At 35.0% G+C, this 14,414-nt stretch overlaps 1 protein-coding gene across 2 annotated transcripts in view; it reads left to right on the forward strand.

Moving 5' to 3' along the window:
• HLTF (helicase like transcription factor) overlaps positions 1 to 7,385 on the forward strand; it is a 72,839-nt gene extending 65,454 nt beyond the window's left edge. For both annotated transcript variants that reach the window (XM_060099552.1, XM_060099553.1), the window contains exons 24-25: positions 2,641 to 2,721; positions 5,065 to 7,385. In XM_060099552.1, coding sequence (XP_059955535.1) covers positions 2,641 to 2,721; positions 5,065 to 5,217 — 234 coding nt within the window. In that variant the 3' untranslated portion in view covers positions 5,218 to 7,385. The remainder of the gene's footprint in view (positions 1 to 2,640; positions 2,722 to 5,064) is intronic.
• The last annotated feature ends 7,029 nt before the right edge of the window (positions 7,386 to 14,414 follow it).

Here is a 14,414-nt window from a genome sequence, read left to right on the forward strand (position 1 = left end):
ACAGATCTAAGGTTTGTGGTTTTAGCTTGCTGCCTGAAACTCAGAAAATTCATAGCATAAAGAAATTTTACTAAGATACAAACTTTGAGTTATTCTGGTTAGGCTATCTAGTTGAAGCATGTACCTGTTACCAAGGCTTTTTTGCCTCACCTGAGGGTAACCTTTCCAGTAATATTACAACCAGAGCCATACTTAGGCATTCATGGGTTGCATGTTAATGCCATGGGGATGGCAGTGGTCTGTTGTATTTTCTTGCCTAAGTTCTGTGGATGAAGTTTTAAATCTTTGCTAGAGTTTTAGTATTATGGTTATTATAAAAAATATGCATTGTAACTGCAGGTTAAGTTACATGTTAGCTAACCGGATGATAATTCTAGAAGCTGATTTTTGGAACAGGTTCCCAAATAATTATTTTTTGGTTATAATCTTAGTACTTCATAAGGAAGAGGTTGTTAATACAAAATACAGTAATTTAATTAGTATTGTAAAGTTGACCAGAGACTAAACTCTTTAACAGTTATACTTTTAGAAAACTTACAGAATGTTTTAATAGTTTCATAGTAAGTTGGTTGTTTTTCATTGAACATTTCAAGTTTTCAGATATTGTTTCTAACTTTAAAACAAAAGCCAGGTCCTAGAAAAATAAGATTCAGTAAAAAAAAAAAACAAAAAAACCAAAAACATTGCTCATGAAGACTTTTACCTCTTTGTTGAGTATTATATATATGTTAAGATTTATTTGATGTATTTTGATGTTTCATTATGAGCTTTTTTTCATTATGAGCTTTTGATAAAGTTAATTGCTTCCTTCATCACTACATATGACAATGGGAGCTATCAGTTTTATATTATCATCAAGTAAATTTTATTATACATTTAGTTATACTTGATGTATACTGCCGTCTCACCATGAGGTTCCTAGACAAAAGACAGCGGAGAGGAACATTTTATCTGAGCTCTTAGTATAGTGGTTTCAAAATGGGTCCAATTGTAAAATACAAAATATTCACAGAATGTCAGTTTTAGAAACTCATAAGCTAAATAAGTCCTTTAAATCTAACTTTTATACCGAAAAACAATCCCCAAATCAAATTATAGCAAATTAAGAGTAAAATCTCCTTTTCTCTCGATCTCAAGGGAAGTTTACTTTTTATTTTTATTAAAAAAATTTTCTTTGGCTGCGTTGGCTCTTCGTTGCTGTGCGTGGGGTTTCTCTAGTTGCTGCGAGCGGGGGCCACTCTTAACTGCGGTGTGCGGGCCCCTCACTGCAGTGGCCTTTCCTGCTGCAGAGCACAGTCTCCAGGCATGTGGGCCTCAGTAATCGTGGCTCGCGGGCTCTAGAGCGCAGGGTCAGTAGTTGTGGCACATGGGCTGAGTTGCTCTGCGGCATGTGGGATCTTCCTGGACCAGGGATCAAACCTGTGTCCCCTGCATTGGCAGGCAGATTCTTAACCACTGCGCCACCAGGGAAGTCCCTCGAGCGAACTTTAAAAAGAAGAAAATAACTGCCTAAGTTGTACTATAAACTTGTCATCTACATATTAATTTATGATTTTGTTTCTATTTTCAGTTGGCACTTTGCTGTATAAATGTTCCTTTTCTCCAAAACACCGTTTTCAGCTTCAAGAGTCATCCCATAGTTTAGTTTAAAACTTAATGATCCCTACCCTGACAATTCATATTATTTCAAAACCACTTGACTCCTATCTTTCTAGACTGAAGAGCTCTATATCTTTTTTGCTTATCTTCCCTTTTCAGTGCTTCATTGTTTTATTCTTCACCTTAAGACAGTGCCCATGATAATGCCAATGTTAGTTAGCTAATGTTACTTTTTTTTTTTTTTTTTGCGGTACGCGGGCCTCTCACTGTTGTGGCCTCTCCCGTTGCGGAGCACAGGCTCCGGACGCGCAGGCTCAGCGGCCATGGCTCACGGGCCCAGCCGCTCCGCGGCGTGTGGGATCCTCCCGGACCGGGGCACGAACCCGCGTCCCCTGCATCGGCAGGCGGACCCTCAACCACTGCGCCACCGGGGAAGCCCTAATGTTACTTTTTTAGTTCAAAATAGATACTGAAAATTGTATGGCAGAGTCTTAAAATAATTTTTAGGACTTCTCATTACTCCTGAAATCTTTTTTTGTGCTTTTACATAATGAAAGGAGGAAAATGAAAGAAAAAGAACCAAACACCAGCAGAAAGGGAGAAAACTTTTTCATAAATGGACTCAATTACCTATCTTTTCTCATGTAAATTAAGTAATTTAAGAGAGCGTATAAACTTCCTCTGTTAAGCAGATATAGTTTGATTGTAAACTGGGTGGGGGGGATGAGAAAGATATTATTTGATTAATCAGCAATCATTTATACTGTGTGCTTTCTAGGTATCAGGCCCTGTATTAGGTACCAGAAGCGGTGTAGTGAAATGACAGGGGAGAGAATACCTGCCTATCATAGTAGTGATTGGGGGAGGTAGTCAGGGGCTGTGTGGAAATTTTTGTCCCCAGAGCATTTGTAATGTCATTATCTGAATTCATTCAGAAAGATTTCAGTCAGTAAAAGGTGAGTGAATAATACTGCACCAAAAGGACTTGGGCAGAACGCTCACAGATCAGGGTGGTGATTATCCAACTCATGTTCTTCTTAGGCCTGGAATCCAGCTGCTGAAGATCAGTGCTTTGACAGATGCCATAGACTTGGCCAGAAGCAAGAAGTTATTATCACGAAAGTGAGTTTTTAAGATATCTATTTTAAAATTAGGTTGATAAGGTTTTCAAAATTGTACAAATAATGCGTAAATATATTGTAAAAGATTGAAATAGAATTATGCAGAGCAAACTATGAAGCTCATCTTTATTCTGCTGTTGAGAAGGAAGCTACCATCAGTAGTTTAACATGCTAGTCAAAGTTTTTGTTTACATACATTCATACTTACGTATATGTGTAAATTTCAAAAATTTATTTTAAGATAAATGGGATCATACTTTATTATTTTGCAGTCTGTGTTTTTTCCCCCGAAGAGTATATGTTGGAGACTACCCTGTAAGAACATACAGGTCAAACTTATTATTATTCTATCATGGTAGACAGGTAACATAATTACATCTATTTAACCAGTTCAATTTTTGCTAATAAAAACACTCCTATAATGAACATTATATTATGTGCATCTTTGTGCATATGTACAAGTACAGTATTTCTTCAGGATAGGTTAAGAAAATTAGAATTCTGGATTTAGAATCTTATTAGATAACTATCAAGTTGTTTTCAAAATAGGCTTTATGATATATGAAAATGATGTAAATTTATGCTTATGAGATGGTCAAAAAGTGACCTTCTAATACTCATTTACCTAAGACCTTTAGCATATTTGACATATCTCTTGTTAATATTTTTGTGAATTGCTTGCTTGTATCTTTTGCCCAGTTTTCATAAAGTACAAATATAGTTTTATAGTATAAAGTACTTATTTATAAATTCTGATTTTAAATGTTTTATGTATGTTGGAAATTTTTTATTCCAGGCTCTCGCTTGTCTTTGAACTTTATGTGCTTTTTGTCATGAAAAAGTTTAGAAATTTTTTATCATTTAAAACATATCAGCCTTTTTCTTTGTATCTTATGGATTTTGAGGTCTTTCTTAGAACAGAAGGCTTTATCTTCAAACTTTAAGAATGAATCTCCTGTAAATTATGTAAACTGGGAGTAGTGTTTTACAAAAATATCAATAAAAATTGCTGTACTGAAAATTTGGAGGGAAAAAATAGAATCTCCTGTACTTCTGATTCTTTTGAAATATTTTACCTTTTGTTTATGATTCATGATATGGATCTAACTTTATTTTTTTCAGATGAAGAATCATTTGCTCCATTACCATTTTTTTGGAAAAGTCCATTTTTTTCTACTGATTTGAAATGTCACTTTATCATAAACTAATTCATGGGTCTCTTTCTGGACTCTGTTCTGTTCCATTGATCTATTTTCCTATTCCCAGGACAATATTTCTTTAATAATTACTATGGTTTTATAAAGTATGCTTTGATATCTAGTAGAGCAAAGTGCTCTCATTACCCTTCTTTTTGAAAATTGTGTTGGTTATTAATATTATTATTTACTCTTGAATTGAACTTTGGATTTGGGTTACCAAATCCCACTTAAGAAATCTTGTTTGGGATTTATTGAATTTACGATTAATTGGAGAACTGTCTTCTTTATAAATACGGAGTGTTCCCATGTAAGAACTCAGATAGTATCACTCTCCGTTTTTTTAGGTCTTTTATGTATTTTGGTAACATTTTATAATACAGCTTGGTAACTGGGACCTCTTACACAGTGTTGAATAGCAGTAATCACAGTAATCATTCTTGACTTGTTCCTATCTTCGTTGGGACTACTTTTATTGCTTTACATTTAATATGTTATTCTTGGTAAGTTTCTAGTAGATATCCTTAAATAAGGTTGAGGACATTTATTTCTGGGTTAATGAGGATTTTTTTTTCAAGTCACCGTTTTTATCAGGAATAAACGTTGAATTTTATCAAGTGCTTCTTTATCATCTATTGAGATGATCACTTTTTTTTCTCTTAAATTTTTGATGTTATAAATTATACCAGATGAAGGCTTGTTCTTTCATTTCTGGGAAAATCTTATTTGGCTTTTTAAATACGTTACATTTATTTTGCTAATATTCCAGCTTCAGAGTTGCCTGTAAAGTTTGCTTTTTTTGTGTGTTGCTCTTATCTTGATGATGGAGTTATAATATGTAACTTATGTCCTTACAGCTGTATTCTTTATACAGGAAAACTATATTGAGTGATAAGGGAAAATGGTGCTCATCTCTAGCTATCATATCATGTTCTAAATATTCTCACTGTATATTGAGAAAAAAGGGGGAGTGAAACAGTTTCTAATAGATTATTATTGACCTTCTTTGAAAGCTACGTAATACTGTAAGAAAGCAGGTTCTTTTAAAGTATCATTTTCATCATGTCTCATTTTTTTTTAATTAAAGAATTCAAGTATTGTGACCTAAAAAGTACTTAACCAATTTAACTTTGTTTTTCTTTTTAAAGTTCATTGTGAAGGATTCTGTTGAAGAAAATATGCTGAAAATACAAAACACAAAGAGAGAACTTGCAGCTGGAGCCTTTGGAACTAAAAAAGCAGATGCTAGTGAAATGAAACAAGCTAAAATTAATGAAATCAGAACTTTAATTGATTTATAATTTGTGGGATTTGGTAAGGTCAGTTTAATTAGATATATACAGAAGTTTTGGAAATGCGAAAAATAGTTTTAGAAATGAGGTCTAGAGTATATCTTCTAAAAGGAGCATATCATTTTATATTAGTGAAGAGGTATTACTAATACATAATCTCCTTCTATATATGAACCTATTTTTAATGATATTTCAGGTAGCAATAAGTTCTGTTGTATACTGTGGCCTAAAATAATTTTTTGAGACAAAAAGTTACTTTTATTCAACTTTTCATATTATCTATGCTGAGTATGTTCATATATCTTCCAAGTACTCAGCTTTTTCATATTTCAAATAAGGTCAAACCTTTTATACTTTTGACCAAATAGTTATTTTCTATGTTGGACACATTTGGTTATTCACCAAAGTCTCCCATTTGTGATGCTGTGGATTCACAGTCCATGTAAACGATTAATATGTGCACAGACTATACAAGAGATTGATTTTATTGGACCTTCAAAACCATATTTGCATTCCAGAACCTTAAATGAGAGACCAAAGTCCAGGTTAGCAAGTTACTTGTTTTTTTTTTTGTTTGTTTGGCTTTGTTCATGTATGTGTATGTATGTGTTTTTTTGTTTGTTTGTTTTACAGTGTCATTGAGATAAAATTCACATAAGTGACTTGCAATTTTATGTTCATGAAAAAAATTGGGGATTGCGTTAGAGCACTGTTTTCTCCATTTTAGTCAGGTGGTACCATTCTTTTTGTTTAAATGTAACTTGATGTATTAGTGTGTAAATACAGTCTGTGGGGGTGAGAAGGAACCAGTTCTGCCCAATTTGATTTGAATATTTAAATTATGGAATTGCTGAATAGATATTTCTATATATAGATAATTCTTATTTATGTAGTTTAAAAAAAATAACTATAAACTTTTATAATTCAGAAGACTACTATATGTGAGGCATGATAATCTGGATGGAAGTTGGTCTGGATGACCTCCAAAATTGTTTCAACTTTTAAAGACATCTTAATCCCTGAATGGAAAATTTTCTTTGTTATTGTGTTTAGAATCAGACTTTGATTTTGGAACTTCAGTAATTCACCCTTACATCTATCTGTAGATCTTTTTACTACTTTTGTTAATAATCAAACTCACGGTAGTTGCCACAGAATCCTGGATGACTCTTTTAGTCACATTTAAAACAAACTATAAATCTATCAGTCAGGTTAGGTAGTCAGTGTTAGTTTTTTCCTTAAGGGAATCTTCTTTTTTAATCCAAAGAAAGCAGAAATTAATTACTATAAGAGGAGACGCTTCATGTTTGATGATACAAATTTAAGAACCTTATATTTTACTTACAGTGTTGGAAGTGACTTGACTGAAAGATAAGAGGAGATTGGAGGCAGCGTTGTATTCTAGGGCACACATCTTAGATTTAGCACATACCTTAGCAGCAGCAAAATCCTTCCTTCTCTGTGCCCTGTCCTTTGCTCCAAAGGAACAGTGGATCAGACAGCAAAAATCTTCCCAGTCCCTTTTTTCTTCAGCAGCAGGTGAGGTAGAGGGCTGATGCAAAGGACAAACAGACCTTTCTGCAGGGATGAGAGTGGAATAATAACTTGAGGTTGGTCCACTAGCATAAGGAGCAGTAGGGAAGTTCTTTACCTTGTAGGACTAGCATTACACAAAAATCAGGTTGATCAGGATCTCATAAAATATGGTATGTGGGCTCTCTATATACCAATACTCCAGTGAGATTAAGTATAAAAAGAGTTTGCAGCAAAAAACACAACCTACTCTTCTTGCTTACAAAGGCAGAGCCTTGCAAACTCACTGTAAAGGTGAAGACTTTGCTTGCTTCTTTACCCCAAACATTTACAGACTTGTGTTTTTAAACACATTCATAATGATAAATTTGGCAAGTCATTTAAAAAATACCTTTCTGGTTTTGTATAGTTCCATTAAGTGGTGTTAAATAAAAAACAACAAATTCATCCTAAGAAAATACATAAACTACTGGAATGAAAAGTTCACATTATGTTTACGCTGTTAACTCTGTTTCATTACTACGTAGAGTAATAGCTTTAGAAATATCTTGAAAATATTGTATTCCCACTTGTGGTTCAAACTGGATTTTGTTTTAAATTTAAAATTAATAAAAGTGAAAAAATTACTAGCTTCTTCAGTGCCGTAATTGTAATGAGTACTTTTTCTTTAAAGAACATTTAATCTTTCTTTATAAATCTCACACGTCTGTTAAGATGTCTATATTATATAATTATTTTTTACTGAGAGTACATAAAAGTACTATGAGTAGCTGAGAATAACTGACTCATATTCCTACCCCTTTTTAATTTTACTAAATTTCAACTTAACTGGTTGACTTCGTGTTTAGAAATCAGTGTATATATTTTTAAATTTTATGTTAAATGTCTTGATCTTCTTAAGCATTGGTTTCGATTATTTTTATTTCTCCATCTGCCAGAAAAAGAGTTGTGATCATAGCTATGTATAGTGGTATACTAGATAACACTCTCGATTATAGACTTTGCCCTAATTACAGCTCCAGGATTGGAAATAATCAAGAAAATAATCATCTTATGTTTTAAAACCAGTGAGTACCAATAAAATAATACTCAGGCAGTGCATGTTTTCTGTTGGCATTCATTGGTGTGTTTTTTATTCATTTCATCTATATGCTTGCCAAAGTTCTGTTCATTAGTATTTGGAAGGAAGATTCATTAAAATCATGAGGACAAATGATATGTTTGGCTTATTAATAAGAATTCAAGTGCTTAACCTTAAGTTCTCGACTGTATTAACTTTAAAATATTTGCAAAAGGTGAAATACAACAGCTTTCCTTCATTTAATTCACCCGTAAGTATGTAGTAACTTCCTTACAAGTTCTACATTCTGGAATTTGTGACCTCATTTTTATAGTACTTCTGAATAAAAAGACCCCAAAATTCTGATAGCTGTGAATAATGGTTGGGATGCTTCCCTGCAGTAATGTCTACTTCAGAGGGGGAACGGTTGATTAGAAATCCTGTAAGCAGACGTAATGTTTTCTTCCATGTTAATATATTCATAGTTATTGTGTGATAATAAGGGAGAACAGTCTTCTAGATGAAGCCATAATAATTTACTGCTTTTGAAAGGGCAGATGATATCTTATTCCCAGTCAGATCTTTTAATGGTTAAAATGGGATTTTAAAAAATCTCTTTTCCAGCTCCCTACTCAACCTTCTTGATCAAGAATTTTCTGACAAATTTAGACCTTTAAATTCTACCTCTAAGTATGAAAATTGATTTCTGCATGCAAATAGTACAGTTTTAATAATGTATGTCATTCAAATGTACATGGAACAGGACACCTCCATTAACCTGAACCAAGTTTTAATAACTAGGCTACACTGGGACTTCATGTAGAAGGACAGCAAATACCCAAATGACTTCTTAGATTGGTAAATAAAACAAATTCTAGGGCATGTCTTTGTACTTTTGAAAAATGCAAAAATAGTGCATCTAGACTCTTCCAAGAGGGTATTTAATGTGATAGATGTGATATTAAAAGTCATCAGAGAGATTATATATTAAAACATGTGCTCTATTTGCTAAAGCAGAGATAGGACTAGTGTTTTAGGAAAGTTTCCAGTAAGCCTGCCATCTTTCAGTATTCTAGTTGATTAGAAAGGCAGATAAAATTAACTAGGATACAGTTTCCTGAATGTTTAAGCTAATTTACCCTTTTTGTTAGGGTAGGGAAGGGCTATTCCCTAATAGTACATTGTAGGATTTTAAGAAGTTTTTCTTGGCACTGGTATTGATATAGTGATAAAGGTAAGTTAAATATTTCATGAGAAGTGGTCTAGTGAAGGCCACTTCATATGTTTCTTGCAGGTACAGGTGAAAGCAAGAATTAAGATAAACATTGATTTTATGCGTGAATCATAGACCTTGACCAAGCTTGGAGCTCATCTCAAAAGGCATGGATCTGCCCTTTGTGTAGGCAAATTTGACTTATAGTCAAAGGCTATTATATCCACCATTATTCATGGGATTAAAAAATAAGGATATATTGATCACCTCCACAAACGTATGTTCTTGTAATCTGAGTTAATGTTGCCTATTTACACATCCTACAAAGTGACCCTTGGTATTTTAGGCTCCCTGGAACAGATTTTGCAGTATAATTGTGCAACTTTGCATGGAAAAGTTAATACTTCACCATAATTAAGGAGTATCCTTGGAAGATCAGGGAAGGAAAAAGAATCTGTTAGTCTAATTCAGTGACTTTTCAGCCTCTTTTATACGTATTATATGCTTTTTCCTATGGTAAATTTGTCACTCTTCCCTTCCAAAAGTTAACAGCCTTTACTAAATACTATTTCAAATAAATTACGTAAGCCTTTTCAGTTTAGAGCTTTTACCTCTTATGTTGTATAAAAAATAGGGTCACAAAAAGTTAACACCAGGGCTTCCCTGGTGGCGCAGTGGTTGAGAGTCCGCCTGCTGATGCAGGGAACCACGGGTTCGTGCCCCGGTCCGGGAAGATCCCACATGCCGTGGAGCGGCTGGGCCCGTGAGCCGTGGCCGCTGGGCCTGTGCGTCCGGAGCCTGTGCTCCGCAACGGGAGAGGCCACGACAGTGAGAGGCCTGCGTACCGCAAAAAAAAAAAAGTTAACATCAGATGATATGTTTAATTCTCCCCACCCCCCAGTTTGATGCTTTGATATCTTTCCTCAATTAAAAAAAAAAAGGCTTTGAGTCTTGTGATCTCTTGTGATACAGATGGAGAGTTCCAAAGTACACTTACTTGTTCAGATTGCATATTACCTGGCCAGAACAATAAGGCAATATTAGGTATCTGAAGACTAGGTTTCTGTGCATCTCAACTAGGGGCCCAGAAGCCAAAAAAGGCTTCTGACCACCTAAAATAACAGATTTCAGTAAATCCATATACTTAACTCAGTAGAAAAGGACTAGTGTTCAAAGGCCCTGTTATTGAACATTTGCCTCTTTCCCTATTTTTGTTTTAGGCAGACAGTAGGAAGTAGTGGTAGCTGATAGACTGGACATCAAGAAACTTCAAAAACTTAAAAGTGAACACAGAATAAGTAAATCACAAGAGTTGAGTGACTTAGTATAGGTGTCTGGAGCCCTTACCTCTAAAGGGATGTTGGCCCTGAGTACATCACAGTATCGCAGCATAGTCATATAACAAGTTTTCCCTCTTCTGGGCCAATAAAACAACTGGGAAAACAGGATAATTTTGTATAGGGTTTTTTTTTTTGGTTTTTTTCCTGTATAGGCTTTTAAGATACAAAGTCTATACGTTGTGAAGCTGAACTGTGTCCAAGCCAAAATTCATGACAATTCTATCCTTGAATTTTCTTACCGATTTTTATATTACAATTTCAGGCAGCCTATTTAGGAAAGTATTTGTAAAAGGTATTTCCCACGTTCTGTTTCAAGGCCATTGTCCTTATCCTCATAGCAAGAAAACTGAAAGCTTTTCCATTATTTGTGTTACTTCCTAGATTTCTGGCATTTATATTTCTGGTTATATACAGAGGTTACTCTGATCTCTGCCCATTTCTCTGATCTCATTGTCTGTTTTGATCACTCATTTGTTTAATGCAGAGCATAGTTTTAGAGTTAGAGCATACACAAATCTGAATCAAAGTCCTTTGCAGATTATTTACCTTTCTTATTCTCTGATTATCTGCAAAATGAGAATACTGTATAAACATTATAGGACAGACATGCAAATTAAGCTATAAATACCTAATAAATATTGTCTTTCCTCTTTTTGCTTTCTTACAGATTTTCACTTAAAGGAGATTGAATTTCAGCATCAGAAACTCAGACAAATAAGTTATCAAATAACATACCCAAGTGTAAAAATAGTAATCTATTTGTAATAATAAGCAGAGGAAAAAAATGCAAACTGTGGCAGACTATTTTATTTAAGGAGAAGCCAAGTCTTACTTAGCTTAATGCCCCAAGTTTCAGTGACATTAAACAGTAGACATTATACAATTATATTTATAGATGTTACTTATGATAATGTTTCCTACATCACTCAAGGAGCCGAGTTTGTCTTCTGGAAAGCCTTGACTGATCGATCGGCAGTTGAGTCCCCGGCTGTGTAACACCACCTCACCTTTCCAGGCGTCTTCTGCTAAAAACCCTGACTCCCCGTTGTGTTCAGTGTAAACACTTTCTTAATGTATCAAGTGGTTCTCAAATGTCATTTGGGTCACAGTCATTGCTTGATAGTTACTTGGAGTAGAGATACTGTGACCTCAACTAAGGCCCACTGATTCATAATCTATAGTGATGAGGCCCAAGAAACTGTACTTACAAGGTGTCCAGTGTTTTTCAGGAGCAGCCAGGTTGGAGACGCAGTTGCTCAAGCCTCTAGTTTCAGTTACTCCTTTTTCCTCTCTCTTCATATCCAATCCATCAGCAGCTTTACTGCCTTCACCCTGGTGGAAGGTATGTCGGATTACCACTATCTCGCTCCAAGACCACCACAGTAAACTAACTTGCCTCCCCATCAGCTCTTGTTCTCATTTAAGCTATTTTCCACCAGCTGCTGAACCAATGTTTTTAAAATGTAAATCACAAAGGTAAGACAATTAGACTCTTTAAGAAGGACTGGCAATGAATTGAACAAACTATATTAAAATTCATTAATTCATAATGATACTAGAATAAACCCCCTCAAAACCACCTTTGGAGGATACTGTTAAACCAGTTCCTTATTTTATATACTAACTAGTGAGTGAAGGGAGAGAATCAAGCATTTATCCTGCCCTTTTAATAGAAACAACCTCAGGGTAACCATCACCATTTTGCAACCCCAGTGAGATACTGTATCTAGGCAATGATCATCAATGGCAGTTAAGATCATAAGATAACTGGAGGTTTGGAAGTACCTAACAACATATAAAGTATTGCCCCCCCCCCAAAAAAAATCACACCTTAATCTGACTGGCCCTCTAAATCAGTTTATAAGAAATACAGAGTACAGGGAAACATGTCAAATTGCAATCAGTAAAGCGAAGAATGTGGGAGACAGGACAAATAATCTGGTTTCTTCAGTAAATAAATGGCAAGGCAACAACAAGAAGGGAGGGTTAGGAAACACGACGGAATCAGATATATATCAACCAATTGCACTGTATGGGCCTTACTTGGATCTTAATAAGATCAAAGTGGAAATAAAATAATGGAGGACATTTGGAATTAATAGTTTCTTGGTGAGATAATTTTCTGAAGTCCTTATGTTTTTAAAGATATATATGGGAATATTTCATATGAAATTTTTAATCTGGGATTTGCTTCCAAATAGTCTAGTAGGGGAAGAGTTGGTGGGGATACAGATGAAACAATTGTTGAAATTGGGTGATGGGGGTCCTTTATACTATTCTGCTTACCTTTGCATGTCTCTATAGGTCCCCATTAATAAAAAGTTAAATATAAATTACATGAATAAAACTTCAATCAACTGCTGTTGAATTTAAAGTAAAATCCAAAGCCCATACCTTCACCTATGAAGCCACTGCATACCTCTCCATCCTGTCTTATAAGCCTTTATTTCCACCAAGTTCTCGCCTGCTTGCACAATTTCCTCTGAAGGGAATATTCTTCCTTCTCCTCACTCCCTTTTGGCTACCTCAGAGCCTCTCTTTCTGGCTTAATCATCATCTTGTAGGAGGTCTTTCCTGAGTGCCCTAAAGCTGGACTTTCCCTGTTGTCAGTGTATGTTATTTAGCATAATTTGCAATTATATATGTTCATTTCTCTTTCAGTCTGTTTCCTACTAGAATATAAGGAACTATGTCTTGTACACTCCTGTATTTCTAATGTCCATCACATGTGTGATACGGTCAGTACTTAAGTGCTTGTTCAGTGAATTATTGTGTTGTCTGTCTTAAATATATATGTCAACTCAAATTGTGTTTGATGTGAAACTAAGATGACTGAATTAATGCTTTGGTAGATGTAATTTCTGGAATAAGCTCAAGTATTTCCTTGAAATCAGATACATCTTTATGACCACTGAGACTGTGAAAGCAACGGAAGGCTGAAATGAACTTTAAAATTAGGCACAAATAGATTGTCCAGAAATAAAGATTCTATTTGTATGACTTGCAAATTACACTAATGAATTTAATTTCAGTTTAGCCAGATTTTTCTGTGCATTGGATTCTCATTGGAAGAGTTTAGCTCATACCTCTCAATGCAGAGATTCTTCGACTAGGAGTATCTTGAGGGGTCTTTGTACCATGGCACCTGACACGCAGAGGCACTTAAATCTCTGGTAGTGCTTCATGTACTTTGAAGATCACGGCAACTCATTTTCCACAGTCCAAATAATCGTAGCTTATTTTATCTTCAGAAATTGCCATTTAACAGTTTACAGTTTTAGGTAAGTCCTCAGGTTCTTCTTAAGCTCTTCTGGTAGCCAGCCTCCAAGGTGCCCCCCACCCCCCATCCATTCTTGCCCTCCAGGTTTCCATACCCTGTATATTCATCCACACCCTTATTGAATAGGGCTGACCTGTGTAACCAATAGGCTATTGTGGAAATAAAGGAAGGTGACCTTGAAGGTTAAAAGCCACTGCGGCTTCTGGCCAGTTAAACCTCTAAAGTTTCTTGTCATGGTCTCTCTTGCTTTCTTCAACAGAATGACTTCTGATTATTCACTTCAGTTTTAAAACGACATTTTAGATCATACCCTTCACTAGCTTGCCATCCTTGCAACCTAGAATCACCTGTACATTGAATAAATATGCTTTATACTTCTATCATTCTAAGCCATGGATAAAAATGCTAGAAGACATTGGGTCTGGTACTGACTGTAACAGTCCTGAAAGATTATTGCGTATGTTTAGAGACTGACAATGAACCTATGATGATTTTAAGGTTACAATATTCTAAAATTTGAATACCCACTTCATACAGAAATGTGGGTGACATTAATTTGATCTCCCTTTCCTCCATCTATTAGATCAGATCCATCACCATCACTGGAGAACACTAGATGCAGATATCTCTTGATATCTAGAAACCAACTTTTAAAGCATGTATTTCAGTGTCAAGTTTTACACCGGTTTTTAAAACACAAATTCTACAAATTATGAAAAATTCCCTAATACTTTTTCTTCAAGGGGAGTGGGTGCCCTTAATTGAATTAGACAACCAAGA

This window comes from Mesoplodon densirostris, chromosome 5, assembly GCF_025265405.1.
Source record: "Mesoplodon densirostris isolate mMesDen1 chromosome 5, mMesDen1 primary haplotype, whole genome shotgun sequence".
NCBI classification, from domain to species: Eukaryota; Metazoa; Chordata; class Mammalia; order Artiodactyla; family Ziphiidae; genus Mesoplodon; species Mesoplodon densirostris.